Source organism: Pezoporus wallicus, unplaced genomic scaffold (genome assembly GCF_028554395.1).
Source record: "Pezoporus wallicus isolate ANWC-B61680 ecotype Strahan unplaced genomic scaffold, APGP_CSIRO_Pwel_v1 contig_749, whole genome shotgun sequence".
Lineage (NCBI taxonomy): Eukaryota > Metazoa > Chordata > Aves > Psittaciformes > Psittacidae > Pezoporus > Pezoporus wallicus.
The window spans coordinates 3608427-3628716 of record NW_026641327.1 but is presented as its reverse complement, the minus strand read 5'-3'; the positions used below and the strand labels follow the sequence as shown (position 1 = coordinate 3628716).

General features: G+C 37.0%; 1 protein-coding gene across 3 annotated transcripts in view; it reads right to left on the bottom strand.

Annotated features, from left to right (window-relative positions):
- The window catches only part of LPCAT1 (lysophosphatidylcholine acyltransferase 1), a 60210-nt gene that overhangs the window by 24771 nt on the left and 15149 nt on the right, over positions 1-20290 (bottom strand). For 2 of the 3 annotated variants that reach the window (XM_057423063.1, XM_057423064.1), the window contains exons 4-9: positions 18428-18540; positions 16969-17029; positions 14450-14508; positions 9258-9292; positions 6302-6356; positions 2815-2897 (exon numbers count right to left, since the gene is read on the bottom strand). In XM_057423063.1, coding sequence (XP_057279046.1) covers positions 2815-2897; positions 6302-6356; positions 9258-9292; positions 14450-14508; positions 16969-17029; positions 18428-18540 — 406 coding nt within the window. The remainder of the gene's footprint in view (positions 1-2814; positions 2898-6301; positions 6357-9257; positions 9293-14449; positions 14509-16968; positions 17030-18427; positions 18541-20290) is intronic. The other variant, XM_057423065.1, reaches the window with a different exon arrangement.

The following is a 20290-nucleotide window of genomic DNA, read 5'->3' as shown; positions in this document are numbered from 1 at the left end:
TTGAAAGTGACTCAACACAATTCTTGATAGCATGCTGAGAATGAGATGGACATCAACTGAACAGAATAGTAATCAGAACAAGCCCAGAAAGACAGAATAAGACAGATTCACTCGAATAAAGTAGGTTGTATGAGAAAAATCAAAGGCAGGGTATATTGATAGGAAGGAGGGGGCCATACTTTAAACAGCAGATTAACCTAACCAGCACATACCTTTTGCACAGAAGAAGAAAATGATACAAAGGAAGACAAGCCTTGAGTAACTACTCAATAGCAGTGGCTACCCTGCATGAGTAATACCAGTTCCGATTATACAGATAATCCCCGAAACAGAAGAAACAGTGAGCTGAGTAGCAGTAACAAGACTGCACATGATTCTAGTTTTTTGTCAGTGAGAAAAAATGTTGACAATCACAGACATTAAAATACTGTTAATTGCATAATGAGAGTAAGAAACCCTTTTAGAAAGAAACTAAATTTTTATAGATGCTGTAAAGCTTTTAAGGCTTGAATCTTGCTCATCCTCCAGAAGGACTGGAACAAAAGGTATCACATTAGTAAAAGTAAGCTCTGTAGCAAGCAAACAGCCATTACTGCAAATGAAAGGTCTACAGAATTTGTGAGCCATAAATTCATTTTCTGTGACCCCATCACTTCCACCTTTGGCTGCCCGCAGAGAAGCTAAACAAATAAGGCTGACCTAAAATTTCTCCAATAGAGTCAACAAGAAGAAGCAACGTAAGAATCGGACATCCTGTGCTTTATTCAGTATTTAAGAGAAGCTGTTCACAAGACAAAATTATGAAGGCAAACAGATTTCACGACTCAAAATCATCTCAAACGCTGCACTCAGCAAGTTCTATCAATTCTCCTTGAAATCAGGGGCAAGACACAAGGTTTTGCTGCAACACTGGTTCTAGACTCACGAATACTTTATTATTTGTGACTGCCACCTCTGCTGCTGTAAAATATCCAGTAGGATTAGACTCTTCTTCCAGAAGAATACGACTGGGAGGAAGGGGAAAGCAGACATCTAAACAGATCCTGAAGTGACCTCTTGACACCAAAACGGTACACTGCCACCAATCAACCACCACACCAATTCAATCTTCCAGAAAATACAAACCTAGCAGAAGCAGTAATACTGTCCTTTATTCAGCAATACATAGTGCATTTCTAGCACCAAATAACACCTGAAGTGCTAGAATTGCAATTGCTACAGCTCCAGCAGTAACAGACTGACAGCATCTGAGCTGGCCAAGAGCCACATGAATGAACTGGGAGAGTCTGGAGAACTACCACTAGAAGTAAGCATCTGGAAGTGGTCAGAAGTAAATAAGTTTTGGCTATGTTTGGCTATGGTATTTTAACTGGTTTACAGTAATCTACAATATCCATTCTGTTTCATTCTATCTTCTACATGTTAACTTCTGAACTTTGATACACATTTATTTTCCTTTCATATCAACACAGCATCTACAGCCCTTCTTCATCTCAAAGCAAGCCATATTTGCTACCCCCCCCCCCCATCCTAACAGTCCTCCCTTTAGACCTGCATCCCATTTCTGCATTTCTGTTACCCCAAATGCCTGATTCTTCAGAGGTAGGAGGGAGAAATAAACAGATGAAGAAAATCATGTCTCTTCTCCTGTGCACACATAGGAGGGAAGGCTTTCAAGATGCTGTTGTAAACTTCTGTGGGCTTTCAAAATGTCTCTTTATACCACATAATCCCTGCCATCTGACTGGATTACAGTTCAGAATGAAGGTTTGAGAACCCAAAGTTTAAGGACAACACTATTATGTAGTGCCAGCTGACTGTCTAAAATTAACTAAAAATCTTCGAGGCCATTGCAACCCTAAGACAGGTTGATTTACAGAAATGCTTTTTTTCTTTTATGAGAAATGTCCTTTCGTACAATGGATTGAGTATTGATTTATTGTTATATTATAGGCTCAACATCCTCAAGGAAACTCACAGAGCTGAGTTGTGCTTATAAACTGGAAAAGTATTACCAGTTCCTATCTACAAACTGGCCTTTGGTTGAAACTGGTAACTCAGAAATGGAAGAGTAGTTACACAGAGGAAATCAAGATTTCACAAACTGTTTCAAAATTAGGATTAGAAATATTCCTAAATCCTTCAAGAGTTATTAATGATCACAGACCTGAGGGTTTCTCTGTAAATACTGAAAAGAACATCTACAGACTAATGGAAGATATACTAAAAGGACAAAATGAATGAATAAGAAAGGTTCATAAAAAATACAACATGAGAACATTATAGACAAGTGCTGTAGGTGCTGTCATGTTAACATTCAGTTTAATTAGTTTGCATCATATCAATAGTCTATTTCCAATAGAAGCAGCTTTCCTGTGCTTTACTATTTGAAATAACCACAGGATAACAATGAATACACAAAACTATTCTTAACCTCATGGAAAATAAAAAAAGCATAGCTTCAAAAGCAACCTCAATACCACGAAATTCAATTATGTTAACTTTCATAAAATTCAACTAGAGCTTTCTCCCTAGACCCACAGCAACAAGTAGAACTGGCTTGTTATATATGAAGACATGTTAAAAAAACAAATAAATAAAAGCCCAATACAAGCTCCTATAATTCCTGCTGTATTTGTGGCTCCCTGGCCTCCTCAGAGAGGAAAGCAACTGCTAGATAAAAAGTTTTGTACACACTACTGCAGACTATAGATTCTTTGCAAGCAGGCAACTACACTGACTGGATTTCACATTTTCTTGATCCTAAAATTAAAATCACACATCTATTTTTATTCCATATTACAACATACTTACTCTGCCATTACACGTCTGACGTTATTGGCATACAACACTGGATTTTTTCTTTCTTCTTCTGAAGGAATATACACAGGCAGAAACTGCATACAGAGAACTGAATTATACCAAGATCATTTAACAAGTTAAACAACTTCTATCACAGCACTATGGTAGCAAATGTATACATTTTGTTGCTACTTACAAAATTATATTAACAAAAGGACTATAAAAAATTAAAATTGAACTCTTAAAATCTTAAGGATGCACTATACTTCTAGAAATTCACATAACGGTGACTCTGCTCATTTCTTACCTCTACCAAGTAGAGTTTTATCTTCCTTTCATAAGTGGGACCAGGAATTTCTAAATCATTTAGAAGTATAAGCCTTCTCTTGCACAAACTTTTCTTTTACATCCTGTATTGCTCATATCTTTCCAGATAACCAGGAAAAGCACCTGCTACATGAACATTGTTCTATAGCTTAAATACTAAGAGTTCAAACTCTCAGGACATCAGGTATTACTGTTCCTGCCCTTGCACATTTTGAAATTATATACAATTGCTTCATGAACATATTGGAAATGTTTTTATTTTCTACTGTTTGAAAAATTTCTCCTTCAAATTGGACACTAGATATTAATGCTCAGTTGAAAGAAAGTCTAAATAAATGCAGATGGCCACACAGTCACAGAATAGTTGAAGCTCGAAGGGGAATAGTGAACCAGAACTACTGGAGCATGCAACAGAAGAGGCAGCGTTCAAAATGTGATAGCCTATATGTTCACTGAAATAGGATACAAGCCCCAATATAGTGGCCAGCCTTGCCTACAAAATCCCTCAAAGCATGCCATTTCTGCCAAGTAGCTAACAGATAGAACAAACAAGAAGGGATCACTCCAATTCCCATTCCTGCTCAGTATGAGACAGAAAATCCCCTTAATGGTGCAATGCAATGATATAATTTATGCACTAAGTGAACAAGATGGTCATAATCTTGTGGAAAGCCCCTGAAGTAGAAACCAAAGTTGTAATGAGCTTAGTTGTATTTGATGTATTAACCTATGAATATGATACGGGAATTATGATCCATAAATTTTACACTGGTCTTTAAAAAGGAAAATAACTGGAGAAGAGATACAAATTTTATCATTTAAACAAATGCTTCTCAGTACCTATGGAGTTAGCCATATTTTCAGAATCACAGCAGCACCCAAAACGTTGCCATTTGCCTAACTCTTTCTTAGAAGTATACAGCAATGGACAAATCTATTTTGGATTTTGCTATGGTTTTCCCTCCATGCACCACTGCAACTGAAAACATGAATCCTAGGTGTGCAAGCAGGTACACCAGCCTAATGTAATGCAATATACAAAATGACAAAGATCGTGAAGCTAACATATATGGAAAGATTGTTCCTTAAGCTTCCAAGCCCTGTTCCATTTCAGTAGCAAACTGCTATCAAGTCATTCATCCAAACACAGGACAAGTTTGAATATGAGGTGATTTCAGAGGTGCTCTACATGTCTCTAACTAGACAGAAATAACATGATCATTTCAGCACCACTAACAAAACTAAGAGAAAAACTCTCAGCTGTTTCAAACTGATGGATGTACAAACACTGAAGCTGACAGGCCAGCAAAACAAACTGGCAGGAGCCAAAACAATCCTCACTTGCAGATGATTATATATTCTTTCTTCACAAGATTGCTTGCATGCCAGTTCCAAGTACAGGATGGAAGGATGGGTGGGCCAGTATCTGTAACAATCAATTATGAATTCTACACAGATGCTTGCTTCTCAATAAACATGCGGGATGACATGTATGGTGTGACAGAACATAAATTATATGCAGAGAAGCCCAGACTAATAAACTTCAGATCCTGATTGCTGATTGTTAGACCTTACTACCTATCCTTACTGAAACTGTGTTGTCTTGCTCTACACATCCCTGAGTTATTGGGTCTTCAGCAGTAATTCTGGCACCAAGGCTAGTTGGCACTTGCCCATAACCCTGTGCTGATGGAACAAAGCAGGAATAAAAGCCAACAAGCTTTGAAGACTGGTGGAAAAACATGACTTTGAACACAGAACAACTCATTTTTCCTCTACATTCCTAGATCTCCTGCACTTCCTTATAAAAACAGACTCCACAAGGAGCTCCCAAGTACTCTGCCTCATACTTGCAAGCAGTCTTGCAAACAGCTCTGCTCCTCTACATTCTGAAAGCTCCTGCTTTTTAGCCTGGAGTTATTTCAGACAGCCACTAGTTTTTGGGTTGTTTTTTTTTAAAGACTACCAAAGATCATAACTTGTCCTTATGCAAGATATGTTTGAGCTACACAACCTCATCATCTGCTAGCAGCTGCCGCCTCAAAAATCAAGACAGCTCAGCAGTGTTCACTTCTGTGTAAAAGAGCCCATTTTACTTGCCTAGGGCAGAAAACCATGATCCTGAGAGACAGTAAAAATCCTGCCAATCAGCTGTGCCAGGCAGATACTCACTGGCCCTTCTGTCAAAAAACAGGCCACTATTTTAGAAATAAGATTTTTTTTTATAAATATATAAACTATTGATAGGTAGAAACATATGACTAAAGTGATAAAGCGCAGATCTCTGCAACAGATACAACTATTCATTGGCTGCTATTTTGTGAATTCATTATTTTTGTGAATTCATAGTGCAAATAAGTGAAGAGCACACTGCAGTGATAAATACTGTGATTGTCATGTGTTATATGTTACTACGGTAACATATATGTGTATGTAAATATGTAATAGTTCTTCTGACTAATTCACCCTGCCATCAGTTCCATCAGTCAGAGATAAATAGCTGCTTCATTATTAGAAAATCTAAGCATGAGAAATGCAGAACATCTGTCAAATATCTTATGTAACACATTTAAAATACCATACTTCAAAAGAATGCAATTACTTTCTGTAAAATGCATAGGACAGCAATTTAAAACTAATTAGCTATGTAGCTTCACTAGTCTTCAGCCTTAGGATCATAAGTGTTTTCCTCAAACAAAGTTAAGAATAGACATAGGTTTTCTGTTTTCCAATTTCACATTCTGAATAGTGCAGCCTAATAAAAAAATTAGCCCAACATATTAAATAACTTATCTGGCCTATAAAAAACTACCTACAATTAATTTTCTCTAGAAAATAGTCATTAATTCGTATCCAGTAGTCTGACACTTGGATATCTAAATTACACAGTTGTTATGCTAGGTGTAAAAGAAATCAGGCCAGTAAATGACAAAAGAATTGTTTAGGAAAGGCTCTGAACAGAGTCAGAAATCTGACAATTTAAATTAATAAGTAAAGTCTTAAGCCAAGTCTTATTGCATTTTTAGGCTACATTTTCAGATACAGAAGCTATTTATAGCCTGTTTGTACAGACATACATACAAAGTTTGAATACAAACTTTTTACTGCAGAAGTAAGTATAGTATTATGTATTCTGATACTGCTCAGAATACACTGGGTTTTTTTTACTGACCTCAATTTCCACAGAATTGTGCAACTGACACAAAGTGAGCCACAGAATTTCTAACCTAGAAAGAAAAAAAACAAAACAAAACAGGAAAATGATTGAGGAAAAACATCTACAGGTATCAAAACAGTAGTACGTTATGCTCCAAAGTCTTCAACTAGAATATGATCATGTTTAGATAAAAAAATTAACAGAAAGGTGGAACAAAAGCAATTTGCATTGAAGTTGCATCTTAAAAGATATCCAAACAGTAATATGATATACAGGTACTAATACATCCAGTAACAGATGACGTATGTACAGTGTGTACAGAAAGAGTAAGCGCATATCAGGAAAATGTTGCATTCAGCATAGAGTTGGCAAGATTAATTACAACTACTTGTTACCTTGGTTTGGAATCAAAGTTCATGAAATGCAGTATGTGTGTCTTAGTAGCCTAAGACACAAAATAACTGGGATCAACTTGACCTTAGAAAGCAGTAAGAATCAAATCATAGCAAACCTAACTTAGGGAGCAGTGTTAGTAGCAACAGTTTATACAGTATGTGGGTAGTTAGAGCAATCAATCATTATGAGGTGAGGGCTAGTCAAAATCCTCTTAAGTAGAGATAAAGTGCAGTTCCTAGAAGCAACACCCTACTCATTTTGCTACCAGCTCATTCAGGGCTGCAACATGTTTTTTATCCCTTGTTTCCCACTGAACTTCCAAAACATTAAAGCAAAGAAAAGGGGAAAAAACAAGAATGGAACTTGTGATTTGAAGTTTATATCACTGACAGGACATGTGTAAATGTGGTTTCTAAACCTTGTCCAAGAACATTAAAAAACCCCAGTAAGTTACAAGTGAAGTCTTCTGTCAACTTCTGTAATCCTCAAAGATTGAACCTTAAAATTTAAATATCAATTTAAAAACTGACAGAACCTGTATCCAACTCAAGTCTTATGTAGGAAAAAAAAAAAGTTGTATGCTATAGTCAATCTGTGTTTTCAAGGTGGAGTCACAGTCAATCTGTCAAACCAGTAAAAACATTACTTTCCATAAATGGAAGAAAGTGACTTAAGTTTCCAAGTTCTCAATCCATTTTTGAGGCTACACCACTTCTGAAGAAACAAAATACTCCTGAATACAGCAACATTCCCTGATTAAATTTTGGCTAACACTGTGACAGAGGAAGAGAGGCATTTGCTGAGGAAGTGAAGACTGCATCAGTCTTAACAGTATTTTCTGTCAAGACATCAGAAACACATTTTAGGTCACTCAGGAGGATTAATCCTAATTAAATAAAGCTGTAATTTAAACTGACCCAGTAAATTTGCGTAACATCACACACCTCAGATTTTTAATTTAACATTACTAACAGAGTTCAGCACTTCCGAGTGTTTTGTACATTAAAGTGATCTGAGGCAACAAACCTACAATTTCCTTCCCTCTTCCTTCTCCTTGTGTTCTTGACTCCTCAGGTAGGACACTAGCTGGACATAAGCTATTCACCTTTCTCCCCTCTGGCTGCATTAATTTGCTAGATGAACTGCAATGCAAATGCAAGGGAAGAGGTAGGAGCTCACTGAGAACAGAAATCCCTGCATGCAGCAAATACTGTAGCACCTACTTTAGACGTCATCACGGATTCATCTACTTCTAATGTTACAATTTAATTGAAAGCGGAACCTTTGAAAGTGATCAATGATCTCCTCAAGTTTCCAAATCATAGAATCACAGAATGGTTTGGGTTGGAAATCACCTTAAAGTTTACCCAGTTCCAACCCCTCTGATACAGGCAGGGATACCTTCCACTAGACCAGTTTGCTCCAAGCCCTTTTCAACCTGGCCTTGAACTGCCAGGGATAGGAAAGCCACAGCTTCTCTTGGCAGCCCGTGCCAGTGCGTCACCACCCTCATAGTGAAGAATTTCTTCCTAGCATCTAATCTAAATCTCCTTGCTTTCAGTATAAAGCTATTTCCCCTTGTCCTATCACTACAGGCCCTTATAAAAAGCCCCTCTCCAGATTTCTTGTAGGCCTCCTTCAGGTACTGAAGGCTGCTCTATACCTTCACTGAGCCCTTACTTATCCAGGCTGAACAACCCCAACTCTCTCAGCCTATCTTCACAGGAGAGGTGCTCCAGCCCTCTGTTCACCTTAATGTAGACATGTCCTTAATTAGATCTGGTTACCAGTCCACCTGAAGGTGCAAAATTAATTAGCACCTAATTCTAAGTTATATGAATCTTGGCTAATTTTCCTCATTAGTACTAAAGTATAGGATATCAGGTGGGACATTCAAAACAACATTTCCCCAGGAGGAGGCTAATGGCAAGCCATTAACCATGCAATTCAACTCCCATTTACTTAAGGTTCAAAATTTCTTGGTTTGATCTTCATCTAAACATTTCAGAACTTCAACCCCAACATGAAAATAAAGCTAAAAATAGTTTTTTAAAACAAGCAAGAACTGCTTCGTTTAGTATTTTACATCACAGGAACTTGCTAAGAACCTCTAGAATAACATTTTGTTTTTAAAAAATCAAGTTACATTCAGACAAGGTAATGGAAAAAGTATCTCCAAATGCCCTGAGTGGGTTGACTGTTTCCATGGGACTACACCAATTTAAAACAATAGCCATACAGATTTTATACAGAAAGACACCAAATTGATTTGCAGGCAATAAAACACATAAAGCAGAAGCAAGTTGTTTCACTTCAGGTACTTGGCTAAAAAAATTTGAAATAAAAACCTAAAATCCATTCTGCATACCATTAAAATCATAGAAGTAGACTGCTTATACCTGGATTCCTCTGAATATTATGATAATTAGGGAATACTAGATAAAAGATATAAATTTATCCCAAAGAATAAATTTACTAGAATTACTACTCAACTATACATGCCTGTAAGTTATGTAAACAAGAACTAATGAAGGAAAGTGATCATGATGCAAGCAATAAAACACAAACCACTTACGCTCCCGGCCCTTGCCATGTCCATGTGATTGTATCCTAGGAAAAGAGGGATGATAGTTGCAATTAATCACTGCACTTTAAACTTTTGTTACACTATAGATAACTGATGACATATGACTAAAAGGTTTTCATGGAAACTTCAATGCCCTCTGCAAAAGTTCTTAGTCCTACGAGCAATCAGCCTAGTAATCTACCTTTTAAACACGTAATATCTATATTTAGAAAACAGTTAAAGATGCAGAGACTCTTAAATGTTGTTAACCTTGGAAAAGAAAGTTATGTACTCTAAAGAGGATGTTGCTTGCTATGCATTGTCCATATATATTTTCCTAACCCACCCTGCTCAACAGGGTGTCCCTCAAGTGTCCCTATACTTTACTTGGACCTCCCAGCAACAGATACGAACATGCTGTAACATGAAGAGTCTTGGACCTGTGGGGATGACTCACAGGAAATCTGCTCAACTGACATGAGCAGCAGGATAAGTAAGACCTTTGTGTCTTACCTCAAACAGTATTTTTCCAGTTGCCTTTACTCACAGACATCATGTATTCACCTGCCTGATCCAAGAATCAAAAAGGTACAAGACATCTAAACCCACCAATTTACTCTCAGGCAAAACCAGCACCACTTTTATATGACTCAGATGAACCATGTATGCTAAGAGAGGACAAACAGCAGTAAAAGAAATGAACAAGATGCAAATAACAAAAGGGAACAGCGATCTGGAAAGGAGCGTATAACAGGGGACAAGGAGGAATATGACAGTAAAGGTCATCACATTTTTAAGACTAAGAAACTGTATGGAGAAAAAACTGCAATACTGGGAGACAAGATTTAAGTGTAGAAGTAAGGATTAAAAAAAACTGAAAACAAGTTCCAGCTACTGTTTTGACCAACTGAAAAAGAAAAAAAAGTACAAATCACTAACGGAAAGATATGAGGACTTGGTAATTCAAGTTTCTGAAAGATCAGAGGCATACTTCTGTCAACCTGCTGAAATTATTCTAGTTCAGTTCTGTGCTAATACAAAGAACCGTTTTAGAGAGTTACATGATCACACGTGCCATGATCTTGAAAAAAAACAAGTCAAACTCATATTTTAGGTACCACTTAGAGCAAAAGGTTGTCACAATTAAAATGAAAGAAAGCAACGCATCCATAAAAAGTGAAAACTGTGATGAATGTGGTAGATCAACTTGGAGTAAAGTCAAAATATTGTAAAGGACTACTAAATATTTAAATCTTGACTTTCAACTATTATTTTAAAGTCAACCAAAATATAAGGAACAGTTCTATATCTAGCAATCAACATACATGCATGAAAATAGACTTCGCCATGCAGTGATCTTTTAGAACTTTAATGTCTTCAGTTTTACTGTTGAACTGTTTCTGGCAATTTTGATGTCTCTGGTAATACTGAAAATAGAAGTTTTACAGCGTTTCCCCCCCCCCCCCCCAAGAAGCTTTTATTTACAAATCCTGACATCTTGGCGATGTAGACAGGTGGTAATTTCTCTCACCTGAGACTAGATATGCTATGTAGAACAACACCACAGCACTATACATATCCAACTCGGGTCTCCAAATTGCAACAGTGCAAAAGGAGACAAAGCAAAAAGCCAGCTCTAGAAAACCACCTGGCCTGGGCAACTGATCACGGAACAGCAAACAAATATTTTCACATTCCAGTCACTATGCTGGAAACATAGTCAAAATATCCACTCACAAAACAAACTCAAATAAGCCACATACTTACCAGCAACCCTGCAAGAAATTCCCAATGTGAATGTCACATCAGACATGCATGTTTTTTCTCATTGAGAACTTGAGGACACAGCAGGGGTGATGGCTATAAATGCTACATAGTAGAAAACAGGATTCTGGTCTGCAAGAGGCAGACATATTTTGTAGGAGACTCTTGCCAGAATATCCAGTATTTTTACAATAAAAAGCAGGAAGCAGAAGATGGGAAGTGGTATATTCTGTACTTAGTTCAGATACCTTTTATATTTATCACAGCTACCAGCTTATCTTTATGGATAGAACTCACTTTGATAGCATTCTGAGTACACTTGGAAATTTTTGCATCTAGACAATGAATTCTTTGAACTGTGTGGAAGTACATCTTCCATATAATTTTTATTTGACACAAGAAGATACTGAGAACAGTGCCAAACTTCAAACAGCAGATTGGCTGTTGTTTTGTATACTCAGTCAACCCTGGTACACCAAAGCTGCACAGGAGATGCTGCCAAACCTCTTATCAAATAGCAGAGTTACCTGTAGAAGACACCTGGATATAAAAATACATTTAAAATGGCTCTGTGATATTTAAACAGGTAGATAGCCTTTCATAATTACCAGCACTCTGACAGAAAACTCAAATGAAGGAAAGACGCAAAGATAACCAGTGTAAAAAAGAATTGCAAAATGACTCCTGTATAACCTATGGATGGAAACATTAGAACATTTATTTTAATCATATTATAGGTAATAACTGTCTAGCATCCAACAGGCAAAATGCTACCAAACTAGCTAAACAGAAGTAAATTTTTGAATTTCATGTCTAAACAACATTTTAAGCCTTACAATTTCTTTCCACTCGTGCATCAAGAGGGGCAACATACTAACATACTACTCCTAAAAAAACATTGATACGGGACCAGAGGCATCATGTACTGCAAACAGTTGTAAGCCCAAAGAAAAAAGGTATTCAGGGGGCAAGCCTGACTATAGAGTTCTTCATGGCAACCAGAATTAGATTTATTTTCTAGAGAAAGCCCAAATTTACATTACCAATTCTGCCACAAGTTCCAGTCAATAGTACTTTCCCTAGTTCTTGAATAGAGTACAAGGAAATCAACATGTAAATCACACACCTACTACATTCACCCCAGGCTCCGATCTCAAAAAGCCTCCCAAAAGAGTCAGGTGCACTCAAGTTCAAGAATGTTCTCAACTGTACTCTGTAACTCAGAGCTCTGGAGGTGGATCAGAGCAGGCAGTCCAAGCTAAAAGCAGTGGGGTGACTGAACACACCGCATATCCAGAATACACTGACTAAGCAAAGATCTTAAACTCCTTTATAAACCTAAAATTATAATATGCAGTGGCCAAACAAAACAACAGTGCATGCAAAACAATGTTTCCTCCCTACTCTGTTGCTCTTACTCGCTATCTAACTCTTAACTGTACCCTAATCAAAATAAACCTCACCTTCACACATCACATCATGTTTCTCCTTCCTCCGCTTTCTAACCTTGCTGCAAATCTTCTTCAGCCCACCCAAGCTAATCTAAAAATCAAACATTAATAGCAATTATCCCTCCCTCATTAGTGCTTAGTGGAAGCAGACTGTAGGAGGTTAAAAGATTCTGTAAGGCACTGAAAACTAAGTGTTTTAAAGCAATCAAAAGTGGTAGGAAAAAGTAAAGTTCCATGCACAGATTCAGGCCAACTCTGACGGATATCTATATAAATATTTAGAGTTTGTTTTATGACATTTTGCAGTAATATAAAAAAAATGGAAAATTTCATTAAAACTTATACTGTTTTACTTCAATGTAAAAAGCTGACCATCTCTGTTAATAGAACATTAGGAATATTTATTATTAGCTGAAACATTGCATATTAAGTACTACAGGCAATAAGGACATTTCAGTATGAAAATGGATTTCTGAAGACTTTAACATTTGATAGTTTTATATTGTTATAAAATGTTTTACGCTAATATACCATGTTACTTTCAGTGAAGTATGATATCAGGCATGTGCACATTTGCAACTTAAACTGCCAGTGCAATAAACATTCTTTTCTAAAAGAATTTTTCTTCCTGAAAATAAAACAATTATGTAATGAGAAGTCCCAGGCAACTTGTTAAAACACACTTCATACTATGCAAGCATAACAGGCAGCTATTCTTGTCACAGCATCCACAAAGATAATTTTGGGCTTTGTCACTGCAAACTAGTTGACTGCCATCACACCATGTCTCAGTCAAGAGCTAACAGTGCTCTATGTAAACTACCTTTGCTTAGATTCTTTACTTTTTTAACCAAGGATGTGTCTTATACCAAACTTTAAAGTGAAAGAAAGAACAATGGTTGGAACCACTTTTAAGTGCTACAGGTACCAAGAGGAGCGGAAATCCTTCCTAGATCAAGGGGTTAAAGGGCTAGTCAGAGATCTGATGCGACAGGCATCGGCCAAGGTAGTCCTTATTTTACTTCTGACGCTTCTCCCACCCTCTCCTAAATAAGTTCTATTTTTGAAGCAGACAGACTAGATGTGAAAACAGCCCAAGAGGGCTCAAAAAGAAACTTCAAGTATAAAAGCAAGCAAAGTTCTCCAAGCAGCATCTTCTAATTAACCAAGGAATGCAGACAGACAGGATTCTGGCTGCAGTAGGACAAGAAAGTATTCACATCAAGTAAACTGAATAATAATTAAAAAAAAAACAAACAACCAACCCAAAACAAAAACCACAATATAAAGCTCTTCTCTGCTTTCCTGTAGGCTTGTTCTTGAAGTTGGTAAAGTGAGCTTTGTCTTAATTTGTTAGCCTATATCTTTAAAAGCATTTGTAAAAATCAATTTATATATTATTAAATACACACTATAATTTGCATTTTACCCGAATCTGATTTATATTGAAGGACTACTCCAAATTAGTCAATGTCTAGCATCCCTTAGCCAAGCGCACAGTAAATGCAAAGCATGGACAAGAAGACACATTATGGAAGTGCTGAACTCCTCAACATATTACTCTATTATCATTTAGCTAGTTGCATTAATTTACGACCAACACCCCCACAGGTAGGGGGTGCAGAAGCATCTTCCAGCAATAAATGATATCAAGAAAACTCTTCAGCACACACTGAAGTACAGGGAGCACATGGGAACACAGATCCTAGACAAGACAAATGTCAGTTTCTGTCACTTGTACAGTACTTCCTGTAACAAACTGAATGACTTTTAAAGCACTATTTAGGAGCAACCTAATAAAAGCAGAAACATTTGAACTGTCTCAGTTGAGATTATTTATACTGCTAGAGGCTTAACAAATGCACATTTAGCCAATAAGCATTCATTAATGATTTTCAAATTTCTAAACCTATTTACCCAACCTAAAAGATTACAAAAGTGCCAATGTTCTTAGAGGAAATGCCCCATGTTTCCAACTGAACTTACCAGTTTGTTTGGATAACGTAAAACCACTGGCTGTACCGGAACTCCAGGAATGAACGCTCCTAGAAGGCAAATATCACACAATCACTGTACAGTGCATTTTGGTACAGAAGTTTATTGCAGAAAAAAAAAAGTATACAATTAATGAACTGATATGCACAGAAATGAGTTGATATTGGAAAAAATAAGATCTGAAAGTAGCCTTAAAAGTAATCTAAAAAGCAAGCACTGGAGAATGACAATGCATCTTTTCAGCAGATAAATAATAAAGAATGCTTGCTTATATTTTCTAATTTATCCTCTACCACTTTCACAATTTGTCATGTACACAAGTCAAAGCCCAGTACCAAACTCAGATTCATAGATGATTAAAAAAAAATAAATATGAGCATGTGCAAGATAGTTAAGTCGATAGATTCCACGTGGTCAACAGCAGTTATTGGTGAAGCACCTAAGCTTTCATATTGAAAAGCAGCGTTCTATTTTTAGCTGAGCAACATCAATTTATAGGAAATTTATCACCTCTGAAATAACAAAATTAATGTAACTTCTGTCACTAGTTAGTTAGAAAAATCTAATAGAAAGTATTGAACTACAACTATTGTACCCTAGTATCACTTCATTTCATATGAAAATTACAGTTCTGATAAATAAGTAGCACACAATCCGTAAGTGCCATTTACTTGGTTTCTAGCATAAAGAGTGGGTAAGAATGGTAGGTCTCTTGCTCAAGATTTCTCTTATGATCTTTTCCTCATGAAAACAATTAAAGACAGCTGCACTGAAAACTATATAAATCGAAGCAATTTACTAAGTTATGCCTAATATTTTGATTAAAAAAGAAACAAACAATGGAATTACACTGCATTCTTAGCATTACATTTGCTTTACAAAATAATTGGCCAGACCTAAAAGAAGCAACTGTTAATGTAGTATAAACATCTTTAAACTAAGGTTGTCTGAATGAGATCCCGCAGAGATTTGGTTCTTGGCCCAGTGGTACTTTCTATTCAGTCTCCAAAAACAACAGCCTAAGCAACTTTTGAAAGAATCTGAAGATGACAAAATCTGAATGGCAGATGACACCACCACCACTGAAACAAAACTTGACTAGCTTGCCATGTACGACTAGCTTGTACAAATACAAAACCAAAACACTTTGTAGGTAAGAGCAAGGAGTGTAGGCCACATGAGGAGAATGGGGAAAGGCACTGTGATGGAATTTACTTGAATAGAGAGCTGAAGTAATTTGATGTGAGAAATTTTGGCCCAAAGAATTCCTGAGAGGCTGGATGGATACAGAAGCAGGTTCCAGTAGGAAAAGTGAGACAGTCAAGGCGCAGAAAGCAGTAAGTACTAGACCAAAGGAAAAGGAAGAGTAGAGAGGAAGAATGGAGATTGAGGCATAAAGGCACAGAGGGAAGGTGTGAAATCTGGGCTTTAATGAAGGATTCAGGCCGTTTTTCAAAGCATGGCCAGGATTCAGGTGGAGAGCAATACAGAGGGAGCGTAAAAAGCAAAAAAAGAGAATGTTCTCCTAACCACCACACGTTCATCTCAAACAGACGAGAGCTGAGTGGGGAGGAAGAAAAGCTTTTTGAATATTTGTTCAGGAGACAACACTGAGATTCCTTCAGCCAAATGAATCAGTCCAAGGAATCACAACGTTGACTCATCACATGATATTCTAATAGTGATATGCAAGTTGTAAACACCACAAAATACAAGACGCACAGTAAGACCAGAACACAATGAGCTAGGCAGAAACCTCAGAAAAGTTAAAAAAAAAAACAACCAAACATTCACAACTGCGTTGCTCACTGCAGTCTCCTTATTCGCCATCTCCCTACCTACTTCATAAAGTCAAGCTTACATTAAACATTGGTGGTTCTCTACAGTATTGGCATGTCTCCCTGTTGCAACTGCAGTTTACACCTGCAACAATGTTCAGAGTTATACCCTCTAAATGGAAAGAGCTTAGACTATGAATGTTAAGTTAAAAAAATATTATAAGAAATGATAGCCTCTGTAACAGCGGTATACTGGCAAGACTCTTATGCCTTCCTCACCAGAATGCAGCTCAGCAGAAGAATGAGAGGAATCAACCACATACAACACAGCAACAAATGCTGCAGCAGCCTGAAATAGATACACACTGATACCTTAAGCTTTATAGCATATTTTAATGCTGCATGACAGACCCAAAATAGGAAATGGAGGGGGCAAGAGAAAGAAAAAAAGACAACCACAAACAAAATCCCAGTAAGAAACATTACTCCTCCAGCTCATATGCATCTCAGAAGCCAAGAAAAAAAAAAAATAAATCTGAATTACCTGGTTTGGTCAACAGTGGAACTCAATCCTTTCCTAGCATCATAAAATTTCTATTCCCATTCTACCCTACTGCAAGATTTTTAACTCAACTTCTGCAACAGCAAGAAAATTACAATGCAAGTGGTACTTCAGAAAATGAAGATACAAGAACATTCTGTAGAGAACAGCAAAATGAGTATCATACCTACCAGGCTTGAATGTAATTAGACAGGATCGGTTTGTGCAAGTGCCCTCTGGGAATATCATTATCTTGAAGTAAAAGAAAAATTGACTTTTAAGAACTATTTCAGTGTGGATTTATTTATAAACACATCTTTTCAAAGCTAACATTAACTGAGTACAGTAAAAAAGTTTCATAGCAAAACAGTTCAGATTTAAAAAAAATAGTGCTCAACGAAGAAGTCAAAGTTTTCTCTTAATAGCAGAAACACTTTCTTTATTTGTGATTTTCGCCTCTTTCTTGACCTCTGATAATAATTCTATTCAATTGGAACACTGATAGTGACCAGAAACATTTGTGAGACCAAGAGAACTTTCACAAGAGATTTTGGTGCTGCTCAAAATAGCATAATCTGTTCTGCACCAAAACAAAATTCCTTCTCCCAGGCTACCTGCTTACAGGGTAAGAAAAGGAAGACTTACATTCTTTTTGCTTTTACTACTTGGTATGTGCACAGGCGTCAGAATGACAAAGGCTGAAAATACCTAAACAGAATTCTAACAGTTTGAACTGAATTCAGAGGGTAGACTGCAAAAAAAAAAAAAAAAAAAAAAAAAGGAAAGAAAAAAATGGAAAAAGTTTTGGACAGCAAAAAGCCAAGAACTGCTGAAATTTTGTGAAGAAAAAGACATTTAAAGGAAATATACATTACAGGGGGACAAAGTAATGAACTAGAATTAACAATACTAGTTTTATTGCCCTAGCTTGATAGATATTCTGCAAACCACTTCAGTTCTGCAACACAGTTTCTTCATCTGTAAAAGTAAGATTATCTGCTTTGAAATCTATTGAAAGTCATGATGTGAAAGCTACATATCACCTTTTTGTCACACTGTTTATAACTTTTAATACTGTTTACAGTATTTCTGCAGTCCAGTATGACAGTTGCTATGACAGTCATCCTGTATCTTTATCTCAAAAATTTACAGAAAGAATGCTTCAAAACAAAAATAGCTCCAAGCCACTTATTTTGGACCACATGATGAATGCATTGCTAACAGAGGTGTATACCAGTTATTGGAACATCTTAATTGCTTGTGCTGTCTTGGACAGTATCACATCTCCAAAAATGACAGTATGCCAAAATCCCGAGAATGGTCAGAACACACAATACTCCCCCAGGTATTCTCCTGAGCACCTGACTACTTTCTTCTTAGAGAACTTACCATATGACAGCAGCTTTAGAATGACTTAGAGCTGTTTGTCCATGTACTTACCAGCCAGTATCCCCTTGAAACATACTGCAATGAGATGGCAGTGTTTTGTATAGATAAGAATCTTCTATCTTCTAGAAAGGATGGGGTGGGGTGTGGAAATCCTATCCCTCACAAACCATCTAAAGCCTCCCACAAGTTAAAATGTAAACTGCATATCCAAAGCCTGGAAATACCAAATTCCATCTGTCACACAGTAGTAGTATACAGTACCTGTGGCCATTTACCACCAGACTGAGCACGCCTCTTTATTTCTTCAACAGTTTTCCTGCGAGAATCCTGGTCTGACCGAGATACAAACACTGGTCGGATGTATCTGATTAGAGCTGAAGAGGAAGGAAAACAAAACCAGCCTTTATTTCCCCTTTGTTTGAAAAATATTTCCTCCCCTCCCAGTAGTCCTCTGAACAAGTACATAACCTTTTGGTACAAGTACATAACAACTTTACTACATTACACTGCAAACTGAAATACTCAGCTGAATTACTGCCATTTTATTGAGACATTTTCATAAACTCCTGTAAGGAAAACCGTTTTCATAATTCTGGCAATTTCTACTTGGTCAAGTTTTAATAGAACAATACACATACATCACAGATAATTTAAAATATGATTGTACATATTATGCGTAGGTTTTTGCAACAAATCAGCTGTGCCTGACTATAGGCCGTTTCCTTCTACTACAAAAGTCACAAAAATCTATAGACACTCCCAACGCAGCAAAGTATGTCTCTATGCAAGTGCTTCCAAAACACATTCTCTGAATCAAACTCCCGCTGTCTTTAGAGCTTTTGTCTTCTATGACAGCTCAAATTCACTGAAGATACACCAGAGATACTCCAGATACAGTTACCGTTTTGAAATCAGCATCATCAAAAAAAAAAAAAAAAGCATGCTTCTTTCCTAAGATGTCACCTGCATGCCTGTTCCTCATACTAGGTATCTGGCATACTCTTCTTGGCTTGGTGGGAAACCTCTTATATACAGCGAGACACAAAACGAGCATGAACAAGAATCAGAAATCAATCTACAATATGCTCTCCATGCAAATCTGTCACAAGGACACCAAGGCCCACTTAGAAAATAAATATCATATACAACTCTTTCACAGTGTCAGAAAGCACTACAAGGGAAGCATCTTCAAGTATACTACTTCATGCTTTTATTTAAGCAGGTTGTCTTCAAATACCTTTTTATCATTTTTGTGTCTTGTAAATACATTCAAAGGTTCAAGAGTCACTAAATAATTAACTATTCTATTTGCCTAAAAAAAAAGAAATAAAATACAGCTTTTATTTTTCCAGCCACCATGGGATGAGCTCACTGACACAAGCTGCATAATCTTCTTTAGTCAAGGATAAACTTGTTGCATTAATGGATCAGCAGTGCTTAAAGTGTGAAGAATAAAAAGTGTAAGAAATTAGAGTCCTGTTCTCAGCAAAAGCTGCTGGTTCTGGTGTTACTTCACTGGCAGCTCAGCCAGCAACTCATCAAAATCCTACTGTGGTTCTGTGAAACCTATCTGTCACACTTTACAGTAAGTTCCAAACATTCAGACAACCTCTGAAACACTGCTTTTATCCCACAGGCTGCTGAAGCTTAGGAGATAGTGTATCAGAGAAAAGTTACCATGTTCTTGCACTTTTCCCTACATGCCCGTTCTTATATGGTATCCATAGAACAATGCTCGCTAGGGGAGCAAAAATCATCATGGGTCAGCTGGGGTTCCTGCTGTGGGAAGGTAAAACAAAACAAAACAAAAAAAAAAAAACAAACCCAAAACCACCATATACAAAAAAACAAAGCAAACCAAAAACAGGACAAGGGATAAAATATGTGAAAGAAATCATACTTTGTTTCATAGAACCACAGAATCAACCAGGTTGGAAAAGACCTTAAAGATGTTCAAGTCCAACCTTTACCCCAGGACTGCCATGCGCACCACTAAATCACATCACTGAGGGCCTCACCTGCACGTTTTGTCCACTTCCAGGGTCAGTGATTCCACCACTTTCCTGGGAAGCCTCTTCCAATGCCTGACCACCCTTTCAGTGAAGAATTTTTTTCCTAATACCT